General features: G+C 41.8%; 2 protein-coding genes across 5 annotated transcripts in view; one reads left to right on the top strand and one right to left on the bottom strand.

Annotated features, from left to right (window-relative positions):
• Window positions 1-4272: 4272 nt before the first annotated feature.
• Window positions 4273-5642, top strand: LOC104606519 (uncharacterized). The gene has a single exon (XM_010271768.3). It carries the CDS (start codon window positions 4945-4947, stop codon window positions 5515-5517), a length of 573 nt encoding a protein of 190 aa, XP_010270070.1. The 5' UTR covers window positions 4273-4944; the 3' UTR covers window positions 5518-5642.
• Window positions 5501-20332, bottom strand: part of HT1 (Protein kinase superfamily protein) — a 43929-nt gene continuing 29097 nt past the window's right edge. For 2 of the 4 annotated variants that reach the window (XM_010271764.3, XM_010271766.3), the window contains one exon: window positions 7788-8392. In XM_010271764.3, coding sequence (XP_010270066.1) covers window positions 8144-8392 — 249 coding nt within the window. In that variant the 3' untranslated portion in view covers window positions 7788-8143. Of the gene's footprint in view, window positions 7047-7787; window positions 8393-20332 lie in introns of those variants that run through there. The other 2 variants (XM_010271765.3, XM_019199303.2) reach the window with 2 other exon arrangements.

Below are 20332 nucleotides of genomic sequence, written 5' to 3'. Positions count from 1 at the left end.
TTATTTACTTCTCTTATTTATTTATTCTTATGCACTTTTCACTTTCAGCTTTGTTCAACTTTTTTTAATTGATTCCAGTTTAATTAATTAAATTTTTGTGTTTCTGTAACTTCCAATTGTGTTATTTTGTTCAAATTTAAGTACATAGTGATTTTTCCCTCGCTTCCCTATGGATACGATCCTTTTCTCACCACTATCTGCGTTTGTAGTTGTTTTGAGAATTGAAGAATTTTACAAATATTGAAGCTAGTGTTCCGAAGTGGTTAACGACACTCTTCCAAACACACCAGTTTTCTCGAGCTCGGCCTCGTTTAGGGGAACCGGGATTAGGTCCTCGGCCTGATGGTTCATCCTTGAGGTCCAACCCCTCCAATGGTAGGGTTTCCTTATTATTGCCTTTTAGCGCGGCCACGTAGCATTGTCTGGTAGCTTGTTGATTCCCCCTAACCTCTTTTACACCATGCTTCGTGGGGAACTTCATGGCAAGGTGGTAAGATGAGACGACCGCCTTGAGTGTGTGAAGGGTCGGCCTCCCTATGATGATGTTGTAGGGTGAGCCTATCTTCACGACCAAGAACTCAGTCATCCGAGTGGCGTGCCAAGGTTCAGTCCCTACAGTGACCGGTAGGGACCGTCGATGTTCGGGCTGACAGCTTCCCCTAAGAAGCCAATTAGTGGCACGTCGATGGGCTATATTCAGTTTGGTGTTAGCTGCAACTTCTTGAACGTCTCATGTAGTTGGTAATGGTCATTGACACCACCAACACGTCATTGTGGGGAACTGACACCCCTCGTAGGTTGATGTCCAAGAAGGAAATGAGGTCCTCTGGCCTCAGCTTCTTCACTGCTTGGCTCTAGATGTTGTATTGTCGAGCGTATGCCTTCTGAGATGAGGCAGATGCTCCCCCCGAGGTATGACTTCTATGACTCCGACCAGGGGGCGGTGATCGCAGGGCTCAGCCTGTGGCTGCTAGGAGGGCGATGCTGGTGTGTCGCCTTCAACAAAGTCCTTTAAGTGCCCGCGGTGGATGGACTCGATCTCGTTCTTGAGCTCGTAGCCGTCTTTGGTGTCATGGTTGGTGTCATGGTGGTACTTGAAATACTTCTTGGGGTTACCCTTTCTCGGGTTCCTCTTCTACTTAACTGGCCATTTCATGAATTCCTCATTCCCTACTTGCATTAGAATGTGCGTTCTGGAGGAGTTTAGTGGTGTGCACTTATTGAAGGAAGGGGCCGACGGCCTCTTCTCTCCACCTTTGTTGGTGGGACCATCGCCACGGCCGTCTCTTTCCTTCCTCTTCTTATCATTGGACCCTCGGATTGCCTCAGCTTCTGGTTCTTGGAGGCACTTGTTGGATTCAACCTCTTTGGTAGTGATGTACTTCTGAACCTTCTTCAATAATCTAGATTTAATCTTGGGTGGAGTCTTGGAGATGGACCAGTTGAGGGGTCCAGGCTTGAGGCCACTGATGGACGCATGCAAAGATACCAAGGGGTCTAGGTCCTTAACCTCGAGTTCTTCCTGGTTGAACTTCTTCTTATATGCCTATAGGCTCTCCCCACGCTTCTGCTTGACGAACATTAAGAAGATAACGGTTTTCTGACACTATCAGATGCTCATGAAGTAGCCCAGGAAGAGGTCCATGAACTGTTCCCAAGAAGCGATGGAGTATGGAGGCAGTGTAGAGAACCATCGATGCACTTCCCCCTTGAACGTGTCTTGGAAGGCGTGACATATGAGGGCACTAAAGTACCTGTGCAAGAGCATGAGGGCCTGAAAGCTTTCTAGGTGGTCCTCAGGGTCTGTACTCCCATCATAGGTCTCCAACATCGGGGCCTTGAAACTTGGAGGGAGGGGCTCAAAGAGAATGGAATCTACAAACGCCTCTATTCGACTGGATGAGGTAGGGCAACTAGTGGAGGAGTCTCCTCGGCCCTCCTCTACTTGTCGAAGTTGGTCCTGAAGGGCGCCAATTTGTGCTTAAATGTCTCTGAAGCGTTGGTCGATGTAGGGCATCGTTGCTTCGGAATGATCTTGGTTTTCTTGTATGTAGGATGGGTTGACCTTGTTCCCGGAGTGCCCGAATGCTGGCACGTCTTGAGCCTTGTAGGCGTGGCGATCATTGAGGAGGCCGTGGAGGTCAGAGACTAGCGGGGGAGAGGTGTGGCGTCGACCTCCTACCCTAGGAGGGGGACTGTGGTGGCTTGAGTGCCCACCATCGTCCTAGTTGGTCATAGCGCGACAGTGCTAATGGTCATTATTCTTGCGATCGACATGGGATCCTACGGGTCATCCCCCTTGGCAGAGGACCCAAGGGGTCTTGGAACGGGGCTTGCTAGCTCATCAGCTACCATTGTCCAAATCTGGGGTCGACCCCTTTCGGGCCCCCAAGCATTGGCTTAGTGGGGTATGGGTGGATCACCCTCTGCGTTGTTCGTAGCTTCTGACAGGACGACTACCCAGTGAGTGGCTTCTCGCCGGATGCCATATGTTGTCTAATTGTTGGGCCGAGTTGTCCAGCTTGCTTAGGACCAGTTCGAACTGGTCAATTGTGACTAAAGTTCTAGACATCTGGGATGGGGTCTTGCTTGTCAACCATTTTGAGGACGCTACTCAATTAAATTAGATTAGTTTTTTCTTAAGGGAAAGTTTTGAAGATGTTCACACAGACAACGCCAATTGTTGATACCAAATATGGAGTTGAGGGAATAATGTAATTTCTAGCGTCTGGGGCCGATAACTCCAACCTGTTGAGAGTAGATGTCATAGGCCCCGGGAGTTATCCCAGGGGTAGAGACTCTAATGGTTAAGTTAGCCGAGAGCTATGAGGGGTCAGACCAAGAAAGAAATGAGACTTAGAGCTTAAGTTCCAGTCTGTGTTTACCTAAATGTGGAGCCCCTTTTTATAGTCAGAGTTGCTTGAGAGGAGTACTTTGGGAGCAGGTGGTAGTGGTTGGTGATGGGTGGTCAGGGTACGTCCGGCCGACGCCACGTATCAGGTTTTGCAGGATGGCCGAGATGCGTCCAACCAACGCCACATGTCAAGATCTACAGGTCGGCTGAATACCCCAATATCACATAGATTTTCTGACTTTCAACGTTAATCCTAGTTGTTAACTCATCTAATTGAATTGATTTTTTGTGCTAAAAATGTTCGACATAAGGCTTAAAGATTGAAAAATCTAGTGAAGTTCATAGGTTTTCAAATGTCTAGAGAAAATATTAAACCCCATGTAATCAGAGACACTAAGGCCCCGTTCACTTTTTGGTAAGTTATTTACCCAGGTAAATACAGCTTCCTGGGTAAGTTTTTTCTTGGGAAACACTTGTCCGGGTAAGTGCATTTACTCATGTTCTTTTATTTCTCATTTAAATAAGGCAATGACCATTTTAGCTATAAAAATTCATTATTAAAAGGGGCATTTTTGTCCCATTCAAGTGTTGGTAACTTTTCCCCTAGGTGGAAAAGTTGTTTACCCACCTAGTAAGTGATACCAAGGAAAATAAACTTTCCTTAATCCCCACATAAATCTGAGAAAAGAACATGTAATTCTTGGTGAATGGGAACCAAAGTCCCATTGACAAACTTTCACCCTCTCAAAATCTGAAAAAAGAAAGCCCCCTAAGGTATAAGGTCCTTCTCAGCATTGCAGTGTAGTCTTCTATCAAATTTTAAGTCTTTATCTTTATAACAAAACTATAGAAGGCGATAAGTTTAAAAAAAAATGACGTCCAACTTTATAGCTGTGGAGAGCCAAGTCTTGGATCTATTTGTTTACCCAAAATAAATAAAGAACCTCTCCAATTTTATCAAGTAGAAAAAAATAAAAGTAGCCATCTTAAAAGAAGGGATGTTTCAACATAAAGACAAGAAAATAAAAGAAAATCGAGATTCTTCATTTGTGGCCAACCAAACACACAAATAAAGGAACTGCATTTTCTAAAGAAAGTGCTTTTGAAGTGGCTGCTTTTCTTTTCCTTTGTTCCCTTTCATCTTGTCTGGGCAACTTGACACAGTCATGCAGCCTCGTCATAGATATACCCCCCTAAAGAATGCTGGAGAAGAGGAATTCTCTTTTATACCTTCTCTCGGTCTCACCAGTCACCAAGCGGCAAAGAAGGCCCTAAGCCGTTCTACTCTTGGTTTAGAGTCTTTAGAGAGTTTGGACAAGTGCATACGGTCTATTCAATTCTATAATCAACAGGTATGAAGTGTGGACCCCCCCCCCCCAACGTTGATGTCTTCATCTCCGTTGGCTGGAATCTGGATCAAGGCGTCGTAGTCAAATCCCTTTTCCTTTCGGCCGAGTGATTGATTGGCGGGACGCACAAGGACGTAACACCAAGCTGTTCTTTGTTCAAGTGTTATGATTCGTACAAACTCCAACCAATGGTCCAACAGAACGTGGGTCCAACTTTAGGAAAACATCCAAACCACTTGATCTTTTTGCTCGTCGTAAGAGAATCTTCCGTTGTAAGGACCACCGGTGGTGGACCCCAAACCTCCCGTGAATGTTGGACCCACCATCAGAAAGGTGGGCCCCCTTTGGGCATCAGGCAAGGACCAGTTAGGTATACGTGCCATAAGATCATTACAAATCTACATTTATAATACACCCCACACCATATTATAGTACAACAGAGAAATACCGCGTTTCATACAGGATTCCATATCTATACACCTCTCATCTCTCATCTCATTAACATCGATTCAGCGACCCTTCAAAGTAAAACAGTATGTAAGTAAAACAGAATGTAAGGCTTCAGCCGCAGAACAGAATGTAAGTAAAACAGTAAAAAGTAAAAAAGATTCAGCGACTCTTCAAAGTTCTGAGTTTTCAACCTCCGTCCTCCCTCAGCTTCATCTAAAAACCAGAGAGAACGAACAGTCACGAGAAATAGGCAAAAGCATTGCAGAAGGGAAAGAGGAAGAACAACCAGGTATGAAGAAGCTCTGCAGGAAAGGCAAGGTGCACCCGTCACCCACTGTCGTCTCGGACCCGCTCGCTTTCCTTCCTGCGACGATTCTGACACTCACCCTGGCGCTGTCACCGGAAGATAGGGAAGTCTTGGCTTATCTTATCTCTTGCTCCGGCAGTTCGGGAAACTTTTCCGGCGGTCGAACCAGAAACAATCACAAGAGTCTTTCCGGAGACCACCCAAGTTCGTTTCACTGCAACTGCTTCAGGTGCTATACAAGCTACTGGGTTCGCTGGGACTCTTCACCTAATCGTCAACTGATTCACGAGATAATTGATGCTTTTGAAGATGATTTGATGCAGAAGAGGAACACGAAGAGCAAAAAAGAGAAAAAGAAGAGAGTGTGCAATGAGGGGTCGGATGATGGGAAGCGCCCCGAAGAGATTTCGGGAAGAGAGGAAGTGGATAATCTGGAAACGTTGGAGGTCTGTAGTGGTGAGATAGGCGAAAGTGAAGAAGTGGAGGATTTGGAGAAGAGTTCGGTAAGGAGATTTGTGAGTTTTATTGGGGAGAGGATATGGGGGGTTTGGGGTTAATAAAATGGCGGAAACCAGAAAAGATTGGTGTTCAGATGTTGAGTTTTATTCTGCATTTTGGAACTTTGTTTTTGTGTAAATTTCCCTTTTTTTGGAATGAAGAGAAGAAATGAGCTTTTTTTTCATCATACTGATCCTCCATTTCCTTTTTCTCCTACACAATCTCTGTTTCATTTATATAGGCCTGATTCTGCTGATAAAAGGATGAAATTTCATAAGTGATTTAAGGTGCAAGACAACTGAAGCATTTCATTTTCAACTTGTCTTTCTCTGCTATTCCTTTTATTTCTTATCCTCAAGGAGTCATGGGACTCTTCTAAAATGGAATTTTGTGAAAATTTTCTAAATGTTGAAGTGGGATCATTACACTGAGACAAGAACTTCTCGTTCTTCATTTCCGATTATTCTTAGCATTGTTCTCTATTTTTCTTAGAGTTGATTATAATAATTTTGGATTCATTTCACCTGTGATGAAAACAAAGTAGTTTCGGGTGAACTTTCTATTTAGTCATTATAGATTGCCGAAAATTTGTGAGTGGGACAGACTCGTTTTGTGCGTTTGCACTTTGCAGAAGCGCCCATTTGAGATTCCAATTGCAGCCTTAGGAAACTGGCACCTGAGGTGGTCTAATCCCCTCTAATGGAGTGGAGGCCAGGGCATTCAGGAAGGAAAGCGTCCCTCCCTGCTCACTCTCTCATTGGTTCCTATCGTTATAAATGAGGTCGGCAAAAAGTGTGGCGTGTGGCTCGACTAAAGCAAATAAGTGATAAAAAAAGCTTTTTCTTTCCATCGTTTTGAACAATTTCCGAAATGTCCAGTTACTATTAATTTTCTACTTAAAATTTGTAAATTAAGGCGCCACAGCCTGGGAGTAGAGACTAGAGAGAGAACATCACATATAATATACCCCTACTCCGCTTTCACGAATCACGGTCTTGCCTCTTTTTGGGTAAACCATGAGTTTAAAATTCATCTAGGTGGTGTTTGGCAAACATGGAGTTGCATTGAAAAGACAAAAGTTGTTTTGGCATTAATATTTTATTATAGTTTGAAATACATAAGCACATCACAGAGTACAAAGAAAATAGAACTACTCCCCAAATTTAAGAAACATCATCCAATTCCAACACCATCAATCAGAACGGAATGCTATGGCACCAAACACCACTTTAATTGACCAAATAAGAATCAGTCAAATAATTTCTTAGCCTCTAATTTAAGTTTTTTTTTTTTTTTTTGATTAGTGGATTTTACATTTTTAATGGAACTTCAACAAATTTCCAAGTCAACGCGGAAAATAGGAATTGGGCCTAGCGTCAGAAAAGCCCACATGTACCAGCAACTGATGTATTTACTCATGATTCAATTATGTAGCCCATTGAACACGTTGTTGACATGGAGCCTAAATGCATACATACACTTGGAAGAATGACACCTGCCGCATCTAGTTCGAATCCACTAATGCACTCCAAATCCAATGACTTTGTATTGGGATCGCATGATGCCAATCTCCTAACTGTTATCCTGCCTTTGAGCACAAGATAACGGTTATGCCAAAAAAAAAAGAAAAGAAAGAAAACGGTCAATATAGAAGTCTATAGATCAAACGGGTTATATTGCTTCTTCAAGCCATACACTTCAGCCATCAACTCTAACTTGTCAATTCAATTTACCGTAAGATACAGATGAGATGCATGAGTATGAATATGAACAGAGCGCTTGGGAAAATATATTTGGGAGGCCAGACAGGAACTTTAAGCAGGTAAATTAATAATATATAATATAAAAACGTCTGTACAGGGTTCAATATGTTGTCATGTGTGGCGTTGAAAGTTGAAAACCCAGTAACCCACCAACCCACCTCAGTCAATTCAAAGCCACAGTAGAGTAGAATCCTTTCAAATGTGGAATACAAATACAAGACAAGAATTTGAACAACCGAAGCTGAAGCCAGACCAACTCCCTTGGAAGTCAAAAGTTTTATCTGAACCAAGTATGTATTTAATTGGTTTTTATTAGATGATGGCAAGAATATCCCCCTCCTACCCCCCACCACACACACACAGACATACTGAAAGCAAGCAATTTCTAGTCAGTTAGCAATTGAAAATGGGGCTTTGGAAAGCAAGCAGATTTGTGACTATAGAGCCCTAATGGCCCGGATGTTGATGTGCTTATGTGAAGCAAATTCTTTACCTTACCAGGGACTACATCATGGCATGAACACACAAAAAAAAAAAAAAAGATACATTGTCTGTTGCACCATCATCAAAAAACCCAGAATACATCTATTATGGTAACACTAGGTACATCTTCTCAATTGAAGCAATTTCACATCAACGAATGACAAGTACTGATTGGTCATTGATACATGATAATACTATACCAAGAACTAAACCATGCCCTCTGCTAGACCCTAAAGACAATTTACCAATTTTATTTGAGTTCATATGGGGAACGTGCTGGGAGGTTCAACCCCACCATTTACTGTCATTAGTTCATCCTAGACACCTCACGCACAATTAGACTATGACAAAATAAAATATCAAATATTCAGTCATAAAAGCTTAACCTACCATTATGATACATCTATAAGATGGAAGATCAAGGTACCTTCTATGATAATTAGGAATAGACTGGTACAGATGAGCTCGTGGAAATGCAACCCTTAAGGCGCTCAAAAATCATGCTTTGGTTTACCAGCCCAGAGTGGGAAGGAAGAGGAAGGCCATCTTTCACACACTTATCATACTTCTCCAAGGCTGCAACAATGTAGCTGAAATCTGGGCGCTTTGAGGGGTTTGCTGACCAGCAGCGCCTTATAAGGTTTGCAAGTGCAGGCTGACAACTAGCAGGCAATTGGGGCCGTTCATTCTGCCACAAGAACAATAAGGGAAGCAACATGAAACATTTTCGAATTTCAAGTACCAAAAATAGATGTAGTACCAGAAGCAAGACAATGGATTATTAACAAAGGGTCAAGGAATATTATAATCCATGTGTGCATGTGTGAAACAAGGATTGATCCAATCTGTGCCCACAAATTCCGCTTCCTATAAAAAAAATAAAAAAATTCAGAGGACCAACACAACCAGATGAAAGTAATCATCCCATTCATGGTCTTCTCTCTAGAACACTTTTTTTTCTGATCATTCAAGAAAACATATATAGAATCATTCAATCAGATCAAAATTTTCCATATATGTACTTTGTAGCACCCTCAACTGATGGCCTGACAATATTCAAATAATAGTTTACAGTTCCTGTTGTGATATTTAAAGACTATTTACAGACTACAATCAAGAAGGTATAGGTAATCTGGTCGACAATGATTATAGTTTAGCTTTTCATGCCCTCACACCCCTTCCCCTTCTCCCCTATTTAAGGAAATAAAAGGAAAAAAGATAAAAGAGACATGATACACTTTTGCAGAACTTTAGGTTAGTTGATTTATTGGTAGAACTTTTATCTCATTAGGGGTTTTACCAATTTCATATCCCAATACCCTTTTGGTGATTCTTCAGACTTCAGAGTATGATTCTCATGTATTTATCTTTCAGCAGCTTTCTAGAAAGTACCAATAAAAATTCATTACCATTCCCTGTAAATAAAGACATTAAGTACTTCAGAAAATTTTCTTTTCGTTCTTTTTTCAATTAAAATTATTACTGTTTTAGTGGTTCAGATAAGTCCTGTTCAAAGAGAAAGAGAAAGAAGAAGAAGAAGAAAGCTGTCGAACTAGAGAGTCTAAACCCTCCTAGTCGACCATAATCTCTATTATATTAAAATAAGGGTACAAAGTCAAATATACCCCTACTTAAGTATGGGACAAGAGAAATAAAAAACAAAACAAAATTGCCACATCACTATACTACTTAAACTATAATGAAAAGACTAGGTTACCCTTACTCGACCAACTCTAACAATTACTTATGCTTCTGCATTTCTTCACATCATAGCACAAGATATACTATTTTTTCTAGTTTTCCTGAAGCAGCATATCCATTATCTCCAAGATCCTAATCAGCTCAGAACTTGGTTTATTAAAATCAATTTTCTTTCCCTTTGTTCATATGTGTAATTTTCTTTTCTTTTCTTTTCTTAATTAAGGGTAAGTTTTTTGTAACCTGAAGAATCAAATCTACGTGAACCTATGGTGTAAACTAGGTATATGGAACTATGGATCTAATATGACTGATTTAGTATAGCAGTGGGTGAAGAGAGCATCTGAACCCAGGTAGGGGTAGCAATTGCAGGTTAGTGGTGTCATTTATGTTAACACGTGTGTTAATTGGTAACTTCCACTTTGAATGTTCTCTTCTTTTTTCTTTTTCTTTTTTTTTTGTGAGAAAAGATAGCTTGTATTTTAAATAGGAAAGAGGAAGGGCGTACATGAGAGGATGTAAGGGGCCTTGCAAGAACAAAACAAGAGCCCAAAAAGCTGATTAAGGCAATATATTAGCACTATACAAAATATCCTTTCCCAAACCAGATCTAGCGAAACCATCTGCCACTTTGAAGGTTCTCATGATATTTACTCCAGATAATGAAATGGAATCATTAAGAAATAAATTACTAATACTATCAGAAGTAGGGTGAAAGACACAAGCCTTTCATCTTTGCTCCCCAGCCCCACCTCAAAGGGGTTTGATAGTTATTCATAACTGCTGCACATCTTGTACCTAATCATTAATTCTGCAGATTTTAATAGATTTTCACTTTTCTGTTAAAAGAAACATCTTTAGCAGTTGTATGCAAGACTAACCAACATTACAAATCTATGTCAGAACCACAGAGCTTATGATGACAAGATGAAAGGTTGTGCATGAAATAGCAGTCAAATAACAAACCAATATATAGCTTTCTAGTCTAGTTACTATAAATATTGTTGGTTCGAGTGGTTAAGTGTTAGTGGGCTTATTTTATCTTTTATGTTTAAGTTCTTAGTCTGTTATGGGCCTTTAGTTATTGGGCCTAAACCTGTTTTGTTTTATTTTATTATGCTTAGGTGTCCCATCACTAATCACAGGCATTCTAGTCTATTCCTGTAACATCTTATTGTAAATATATATTATAGCTTCTAGGGCCGGCTGAGAACATATTGCCATCCATTCTCAGACTTCTTCTCTTCTTCTTCCTCTTCTACTGCTGTATTTCAGCAAACATGGTATCAGAGCTCCATTCAGCCTGACTAATTACAGCTAGTTCCTTTCTGATGAAGGATGATTTGACCCGACCTATGAAACGGCGACACGTGGACGCTGACTCAGCGTAAGCGACAGCTCATCGTCGTATGCCGGTACGGCTAAGTGAAAGGCTCATAAAGCAGCTTGCTACATGGTAGCGGGATAAAGGAGGGGCTCGCCACAAATGCGAGCTCTAGGTCCCCCGAGCTACCTCAAGGGATATTCCGAGGCAAAATTTAACTTGCGAGCTAAGAAAGGCAGCTCGCCCGAGCTCCCGAACAAGGCAAGTCAACCGAGGACCAATTCTACTAAGGGTACTTCTGAAGTATTCGAAGCTCGTTGCAAAGTAGCTCGCGAATGGGCCGCACGAGCATTCCTCAGGAAGCTTCTATTTAATAGGCCGTACCAGTCAGACTGGGCCACGTCCCTAACTGACGGCGCAGTCCCTGTCCTTTTGACAGTCTGCGCCCACGTCTCTCAGTAGGCGGAGGCGTGCCTGTCACTTTGGGGACGTGTCACTCGCCCGGGTAAGGAGTACGTCCCAACGGCCACCTACGCAGCCCTGGCAGGTAACGGCTGTGGCAGGGACCCAGTGGCGGTTATGCCCGGTCTCGCAAGAGCGCTCTTATAAAAGCCCTCAGGGCAGAGGAGAAACTTCTTCTTGAGACCTCCAACCTCTCGAATATAGTGATAAGCGCGACCTCCACTCTTAGCTTTCATTTGCCCTCTTTACTTCCATACACAGTACTAACTTAAGCATCGGAGTATTCCCACCGGGCAAGCCCCCGGGAATCCTTCCTTTCATCTTCTCAGGTGCCGCTCGTCGCCAGCAAGGAGCCTGTCAGCCGCCAGCTAGGAGTGACCGGATCGCGCCGCATCACTTTCTTTCCCTCTTCTCTCTTCTTTCTTTTCTTTTCTCTTATCTCTGCTACTGTGAAGAAGTCCTAGAACTGATCATAGACAACAGAAAGGTCTGTGTCTAGGGTTTATCTTGGGTGTAGGGTCCTAGGCGAAGTTTTTTCCCTGCAGTTTATGCCCTACTAGTGGTTCTGCAGCAGTTAGTAGCCATTCGGCACAGATCTAGGAAGGACTGAGTGAACAGTCCTAGTTGTTGTCTGGGAGTTAGAACAGATCGCAGGGGTGGTCACAACCCAGGTTTGACTTCCAGAAGTGTTTTTTTATTTTTTTACCATAGAAGTTGCTCTCAGCCCAGAACTGGTTACAGAGAGTGCTTCAGTCCAGTTACAGAGGGTGTTTTCAGCCTAGTAACAGCTCTGGTAAGTCTGAAATCTTGTTCCTCTCATTGAGATTACAGCTGTGGTTGCTGTAAGAAGAAGAATATGTTTTCAATATCAAGAGAAGTGACCTCTAAGTACAATAGGACTGGTGGGAGGTCTTCAAACTTGGAAAACCCAAATATGCATAGCTTGCAGATCACCGGTGTGTTGTTAGATGAATACAACTTCAGAGAATGGTCTGTTTCAGCCAAGCTTTTCATTACTTCCAGGAACTTATGGGTTATCTAGATGGACAGAAACAGGAACCTAAAGAAGATAATGCTAGCTATTCAACCTGGCATAAGGAGAATGCTATTGTTATGTCCTGGCTGCTTGCCTCAACGACTCCAATAGTAGCTAGGACTGTTCAGCACTTCCCTATAGCCTCTAAGATTTGAGAGAAAGTGTCTAAAACCTATGGACAGCGGAAAAACAATGCAATAATTTATAGGCTAACCCAAGATATTGTTGCATTGAGACAAGGGGATATATCTGTTGCAACTTACTTTGCAACTTTAGAAGAACTATGGACAGAACTAGACCACCACCTTGTACTTGATTGGGAAAATACAAGAGATAAGGAGAGGCATGATAAACAAATTGAAGAAGGCAGAGATTTTAAGTTCTTGGCTGGCCTAGACCTGACGTATGAGAGCATAAGATCCCAAATTTTGAGAAGGGATGAACTTCTCAATTTACATCATGTCTACTATCTTGTAAGGAATGAAGAGGTTAGAAGGAAAGAGATGCAAGTTGACATCCAAGTTCAGCCTGTTGAGCATTCAGCCTTGATTTCTTCAACCCAAAAAGGGGGCAAGCATTTAGACAAGAGGCATCTCAAATGCTCTCATTGTGGAGGTGACAGACATTTGAAAGAGACATGCTGAATTCTTTATCCTCACCTAAAACCAGCTGCTTTAAGGAAAGACAAGAAGCCTCAGAAGAGTCAAACAACAAGTGGAAATGTTGTCATAAGTAATAATGGTGAAAGCCCAAAGAACACACCTACAGTTGCACCATCTCTAATGGGACAGATCACTAATTCCTACACATCAGGGTCCTTTTATTTCACTGCTGATGAGGTAGAAATCCTTAGTCGAGCCATGGCTTGTCTAAGGAACAATTCCCTTGCTTCCACCTCTCTTGCCAAATCAGGTATTGTCTCTACTCACAGTGTGACTAGTCCTATAGTGTCTAATTCTTGGATTATTGATTCCAATGCTACTGACCACATGACACACATGTCTTCTTTATTTTCTTTTTATCATTTAATGTCTAGTCAAGATAAGATGAGAGTTGCTGATGGTTCCCTCTCCACCATCTCTGGGAAAGGGGAGGTTAACCTAAGCAAGGATCTCTCTCTTAAATCTGTTCTACATGTTCCCAATCTTGCTTCCAACCTCTTGTTTGTTTCTAAGCTTACCAAAAATTTAAACTGTAGCATAACATTCTTTCCTACTCATTGTGTCTTTCAGTATAGATTGACGAAGAGAACGATTGGGAGCGGTCATGAGTCTGGAGGTCTCTATTTTTTTTATGCAAACATTAGTTCAGCCTTACAATCATCTGCTTTTAGTCGGGATAATGAGGATTCAGTAGCTAGGTTACATTTTTGGCATGCTAGACTAGGTCATTTACCTTTTTCTTCAATGCAAGGATTGTTTCCTGAGTTGTTCAAGTGTGTTTTGAGTCAGAGTTTGGTTTGTGAAGTGTGTTAGTTGTCAAAACAATGCAGAACTCTTTATCCAATTTCTAGTAATGAAGTTCAAGCTCCTTTTGATTTAGTTCATTCTGATGTATAGGGCCCTTCACCTCTTATTTCTATAGATGGCTTTTGTTACTTTATCAGCTTTATTGATCACTATTCATGATGCACATGGATCTACTTGTTAAAAGGGTGTGATGAAGTACCACGGATAACCATGGCATTTTGTAAAATGATTGGAACTCAATTTGGTAAGAAAATTAAGCAATTCCGTTCATATAATGTTGCTGAATATTTTGAAAGCTCCTTGAATCTGTTCATGGAGGATGCAGGCATGTTACATCAGTCATATTGTGCTAGTACCCCTCAACAGAATGGGGTTGTTGAGCACAAAAATAGACATTTATTTGAGACAGCTCGAGCCCTACTATTTCAGCACAAGGTTCCCAAGCACTCTTGGTCTCAAGCAGTCCTTACAGCATCGTATCTGATAAATCGAATGCCATCTAGAGTGTTGGGTATGAGAACTCCTTTCTCTGTCCCTTGTCTTAACCTTCCAAATTTCCCTATTCCTCCTAGAGTCTTTGGCTGTGTGTGTTTTGTTCATGTCAATGATCCTAAGAAGACTAAGTTGGATCCTAGGGCTACAAAAGGGGTCTTTCTAGGGTACTCTCCCACACAAAAAGATTATATGTGCTATGATCCAGTTACCAAGAAAAACTATGTCACCAAGGATGTGGTGTTTTTCGAGTCTTAGTTCTATTTTCAGTCCTCTAGGAATCCTCTTCAGGGGGGACTAGTAGGATGGAAGAGGATTCTTCTTCTCCCTCCTTTGTGCCTCTTTCAGCCTCGGGTCTTCCATCTTCTCCTCCTAATCCTCCAAGTTTTAACTGCCCAGGTGAATCTAGTGAGACTCTCACTGAACCTATTACTGCTCCTAACTACCCAAGTGAATCTGGTGGGACTCCCACTTAACCTGTTATTGCTCCTGATGTTGAGAATGTGACTGATAACACTAATAGGCAATAGAAAGATATGAGAATCCCCTATAGAAGAAGAAAAAAAGATCCTCCAACTTATGGAAACAACCAATCGGACTCAGATCAAACTATCCCAATGGTTCCAGGTAATCCTATCACTCATACTTCTGATTTGGATCTTCCCATTGCTCTTCGTAAGCCTACCCATTCTTGTACTACTCGACGTCCCATTGCTGAATACGTTTCTTATTCATGTGTATCTCCTCGTTATTATTCCTTTGTGTCTACTTTTTCTTCTATTCATGTTCCTGCTAGGTACTTAGAGGCGATGCCTGACCCTAGATGGAGAGAGGCTATGAATGAGGAAATGAAAGCCTTAATGAAGGCTAGGACTTGGGAATTTAGTGGATCTACCAAAAGGGAAGAGCACTGTGGGATGTAAGTGGGTGTTCACTATGAAGTACGAGGATGGGTCTATTGAAAGATATAAGGCCAGGCTAGTGGCAAAAGGGTTTACTCAGAAGGAAGGGATTGACTACAAGGAGACTTTTGCTCCAGTTGCAAAGCTTAACACAATCCGAGTTCTATTGTCATTAGCTGAAAATTTTTCATGGGAGCTACATCAGTTGGACATGAAGAACGCTTTCCTGAATGGTGATCTACATGAGGAGGTATTCATGAATCCTCCATCTGATTATGATTTTCATGAGAAGGTATGTAGGCTAAGGAAAGCATTATATGGACTTAAGCAATCTCCTCGAGCTTAGTTTGAAAGACTGTGGGGCCATGAAGAAAGTGGGATACACTCAGAGTGGTGCAGATCATACCTTGTTCATAAGAAAACAAGATAGCATGCTTACAACAGTCATAGTCTATGTGGATGATATGGTAATTACAGGGAACGATCTGGAAGAAGTAAAAAGATTGAAGGAGTTCTTGGCATCTGAATTTCAGATCAAAGATTTAGGCCATGTGAGATACTTCCTTGGAATTGAAGTTGCAAGGTCACAAGAGGGCATTTATATATGTTAAAGGAAGTATGTCCTTGGTCTCCTAGAAGAGACAGGTATGGTGGAGAGTAGACCAGCAAATACTCCAATAGAGCAAAACCATTGTCTCCAAGAATCGGTTGGAGAGGACTGCCCCGATAAAGAAAGATAGCAAAAGTTGGTAGGAAAATTGATATATCTATCTCTTACCCGACCTAATATAGCTTATCCAGTGCATGTTGTCAACCAGTTCATGGACTCTCCAAAGATTCCTTATATGAAAGCAATTGAAAGGATCCTCAGGTATTTGAAGACATGTCCGGGGAAAGGAACTTTGTTCAAAAAGCACAATAAAATTGGATTTGAGGCATATACTGATGCAGATTGGGCTGGATCAGTTGGAGATAGGAAGTCTACTTCCGGATATTGCACATTTGTTGGAGGGAATTTGGTTACATAGCGAAGTAAAAAGCAAAATGTGGTTGCAAGATCAAGTGCAGAAGCTGAATATCGGGGCTATGGCACATGGTGTAGCAGAACTATTGTGGCTTATGACCCTCCTTGGTGAGCTCGGGATGAAGGTTGATGGTCCTCTCAAGCTGTATTATGACAACAAGGCCACCATCAACATTGCAAATAACCCAATACAACATGATATGACTAAGCATATTGAGATTGACTGACACTTTGTAAGAGAGAGAATTGTCTCGGGTGAACTTTAAATTCCTTATACTCCCTCTAAGATGCAAGTTGTTGATTGAAAGTGTCCAGCCGAACAGAGAAGAGAAGAGAGAGAAAGAAGAAAGAAGAAGGGGAGAAAGTGTCGAACTGGTTAGTCTCTTCATCTAACCCAGTCGACCATATACTTAGCATTTGAAAAAATAAGATACAAAAAGACTGAAATGCCCTTGCATGTGAGGAGACATACAACCAACGCAATACATAAAGGGAAAAGACTAAAATACCCTTCTCTAATTAACTCTAACACTCCCCCTCAAGCTGGAGAATATATATCATATAATCCCAGCTTGTTACATATGTAGCTCACTCTCCCTGAACTCAACCCTTTTGTGAACAAATATGCCCATTGATCACCTGTTTTCACATGCTCTGTCTTTACCACACCATTAATGACATTTTCCCTTACAAAGTGACAATCTACCTCTATGTGTTTAGTTCTCTTATGGAAAACTAGGTTGGATGAGATGCGAATTGCAGCCTAATTGTCACAATATAGTTTCATGGGTTTGCTTACTAAGAACCCGATTTCCTGCAATATATTCTTCAACCACACTAGTTCACATGCAATGTGTGCCATGGCCCTGTATTCTGCTTCTGTACTACTTCTTGCTACCATCATCTGCTTCTTGCTCTTCCAAGTCACGAGATTTCCTCCGATAAAGGTGCAATAACCTGTGGTGGATCTTCTGTCTGATACATATCCAGCCCTGTCTGCGTCAGTGTATCCAACTATTTCAAGATTACCCCCTGGCTTATACAGTAACCCACGACCTGGAACCCCTTTCAAATACCGCACAATCCTAAGAACTGCATCCCAGTGAGGTACCCGAGGACTCTACATAAACTGACTTACCATATTGACAACAAATGAGATATCAGGCCTAGTGATAGTTAGATAATTCAGTTTTCCCACTAGCCTTCTATACCTTCCAGAATTATCAAACAATTCACATGTGTCACTTCCCAACTTCACATTTAGCTCCATGGGGGTTTCAGCTGGTTTAGCACCTAGTAACCCTGTTTCTTCCAACAGATCAAGTACATATTTCCCTCTGATAGAGGTTTATGCCCTGCTTTGATCTAGCAACTTCTATACCCAGGAAATACTTCAACTTCCCAAGATCTATTGTATGAAAATGATCTTGTAGAAAGGTCTTCAATCTGTCAATCCCAACTTTATCACTGCCAGTTATGACTATGTCATCCACATAAACTACCAACAAGACCTTCCCAACCACAGTCATAGCTAAATACTAAATGATCAACTTGACATTGTCTCATTCCAAACTCCTTCACCACCTCACTAAATTTTCCAAACCAAGCATGGGGAGACTGTTTAAGCCCATAAATTGCTTTCTTGAGCTTACACACCTTACCATCCTCCCCCTGAGCAACGGTTGCTCCATGTACACCTCCTCTAGAAGATCGCCATGAAGAAAGGCATTTTTAATATCAAGCTGAAATAAAGGCCAATCGTGCATGACAAATAAGGAAATTAACACATGGACGAAGCCAATCTTTGCAACTGGAAAGAAGGTTTCAACATAGTCTACACCATAAAGTTGAGAATACCCTTTTGCAACTAAACGGGCTTTCAGGCATTTCACTCTTCCATCCGGTAGATACTTAACAGCATACACCCATTTACAACCAACAGCACGCTTACCTGGGGAGAGAGTGGTGAGTTCCCATGTTTGGTTGTGATGAAGAGCAGAGAGTTCCTCTTCCATGGCCTTCCGCCACCCTGGTGATGTAAGAGCCTCCTGAACATCCTTAGGAATGAATACAGAGGACAACAAAGTAATAAACTGGCGATGGAAAGCAAAAAGGTGAGATACAGAAATATAATTGGATATGGGGTAAAGTGTGCAACTATGTTTACCTTTCTGCAATGCAATAGGAAAGTCAAGATCAGAAGCCAAGTCAGATGTGGAAGAGGCTGGATCTGCCGCCGGAGTAGGTGGTGGAGGTGCTGGCCTTTGTCGATGAGTATACACTTGAATACACTTGACGAATTGGTGGTCGTTCAGGACGCTCCTGTAACGGGACTAGGGAGACATAGGCACAAGAGGAACCACCGGAATGGAATCGTCAACCGGAAGAGGAAGAGGAACCTCCGTAGGCAAAGGATATGTATCAGAACTAGAGAAGTAAGGCACTGATTCAAAAAATGTAACATCAGGACAAAGGATTTTCGGGTAATAGGATTGTAGCATTTAACCCTTTCTGGGTCTTAGAGTAGCCAAGGAAGATACATTTAATGGAGCGAGCATCCAACTTGTCTAAATCAGGACCAAGATTCTAAACAAAGCACACACACCCTAAGATTCTAGGTGTCAAGGGAAATGGAGACAAAGTAGGAAACAAGATAGAGAACGGAGAACGACCATCGAGAACAAACGTGGACATGCGATTAATGAGAAAACAAGCAGTAAGGACTGCATCACTCCAGAATCATTTAGGAACATTCATATGATGAAGAAGAGACCGAGTTGTTTCAAGTAGATGTCTATTCTTTCTCTCAGCTACCCCATTTTGCTGAGGAGTGTAGGCACAAGAGGTCTGATGAATTATACCATGTTGTTCCAGGTATTGCTGAAAGGAAGAAAGAAAATACTCTCTACCATTGTCATAACGAAAAATTTTAAGTGAAACACCAAATTGTGTAAGCACTTTAGCATGAAATTTTTGGAAAATGGAAAATAATTCACTTATTTCTTTCATTAAATAAAGCCATCAACAAAAATTACAAAATATCTGTAACCATTGTATGATTCAATTCTAATTGGACCCCAAACATCCGAATGAACTAACTCAAAATGACTCAACATACGACTATCAACTCTAGGACTGAAGGAAACCCGGTGGTGTTTTCCATACTGGCACGACTCATACTGCAAAGATGACTGACTACTCAATGATGGAACAAGAAGCTTGAGAGCTTTAAGAAATGGATGACCGAGTCTACAATGTCACTGAAGAGGAGTCAAGGAGGTTTGAAGCGCAACTGTAGAGCCTCCACCGTCAAGATAATACAATCCGCCAGCTTCATGCCCTCCACTAATCTTCTTCCCCATCGTTAGATCCTGAAAACATAAGAGGAAGGGTAAAATGTGATAGAACAATTGAGAGATTTAGTTAGTTTGCTAACGAACATAAGATTAAAAGGAAACTTGGGAACATATAACACAGAAGACAAAGATAGAGATGCAGTGGTAACATTACCAACACCATAGATGGGGGAAGTAAATCCATTAGCAAGGGTAACATTATTTGATGTAGAGGTTGGAGAAAGGGAGGAAAACACACCTGGAGTCCTAGTCATGTGATTGGAGGCTCCAGAGTCAATTATCCAGGGTGAAGGTTTGGATGCTAGGCAAGCTATACCTGAATGAGCAAGGGTAGCAGTGTTCTGGAGTGCAGTGGCCTGAAGAAATCTCTCATACTCCTCTCTGGGAATACTCATCATCTCCCTCCCACAAGTAGTTGTGATTGTAGAAGATACTGGATCAACTAGTTGAGTATCACTAACTTCACTACCACCAACAGCTGCATGATTAGCCCATGTGGATGGTGGGCCATGTAAATCATAACAAAAATTAACTGCGTCATTCTCTTCCACAATGTGTGCACTTCCTTGTTGTGCTCCCCCTTCCTCTTCCACGGCCTCCCCCTAAATCACGACCTCCTCCACTGGTATAACCACCCATAGGATTACCAAGGCCCCCTTAACTGTACGGCCACCTCCTCTTTGCCCATAAGAACCACCTCAAGTACTAACCAGTGCTGATCTTTCAAAAGTTATGTTACTCTCTGAGGGGCTAAGAGATATCCTACCGAGACGAGCAAACACTTCTTCGAGAGTCGGGAGAGTAGATCTTCCTAATATTTGTGCCCTAACCGGTTCATACTCTGCTTTCTTTTCCACCAAGAACC

Source organism: Nelumbo nucifera, chromosome 1, assembly GCF_055504915.1.
Source record: "Nelumbo nucifera cultivar China Antique chromosome 1, China Antique-T2T, whole genome shotgun sequence".
Classification (NCBI taxonomy): domain Eukaryota; kingdom Viridiplantae; phylum Streptophyta; class Magnoliopsida; order Proteales; family Nelumbonaceae; genus Nelumbo; species Nelumbo nucifera.
Note: the sequence above shows the minus strand (reverse complement) of the source record. Positions and strands in the feature narration are given on the sequence as shown.

What these genes read in the sequence shown, in the direction of transcription:
- LOC104606519 (XM_010271768.3), top strand. Translation starts at nt 4,945, where the DNA reads ATGAAGAAGCTCTGCAGGAAAGGCAAGGTGCACCCGTCACCCACTGTC.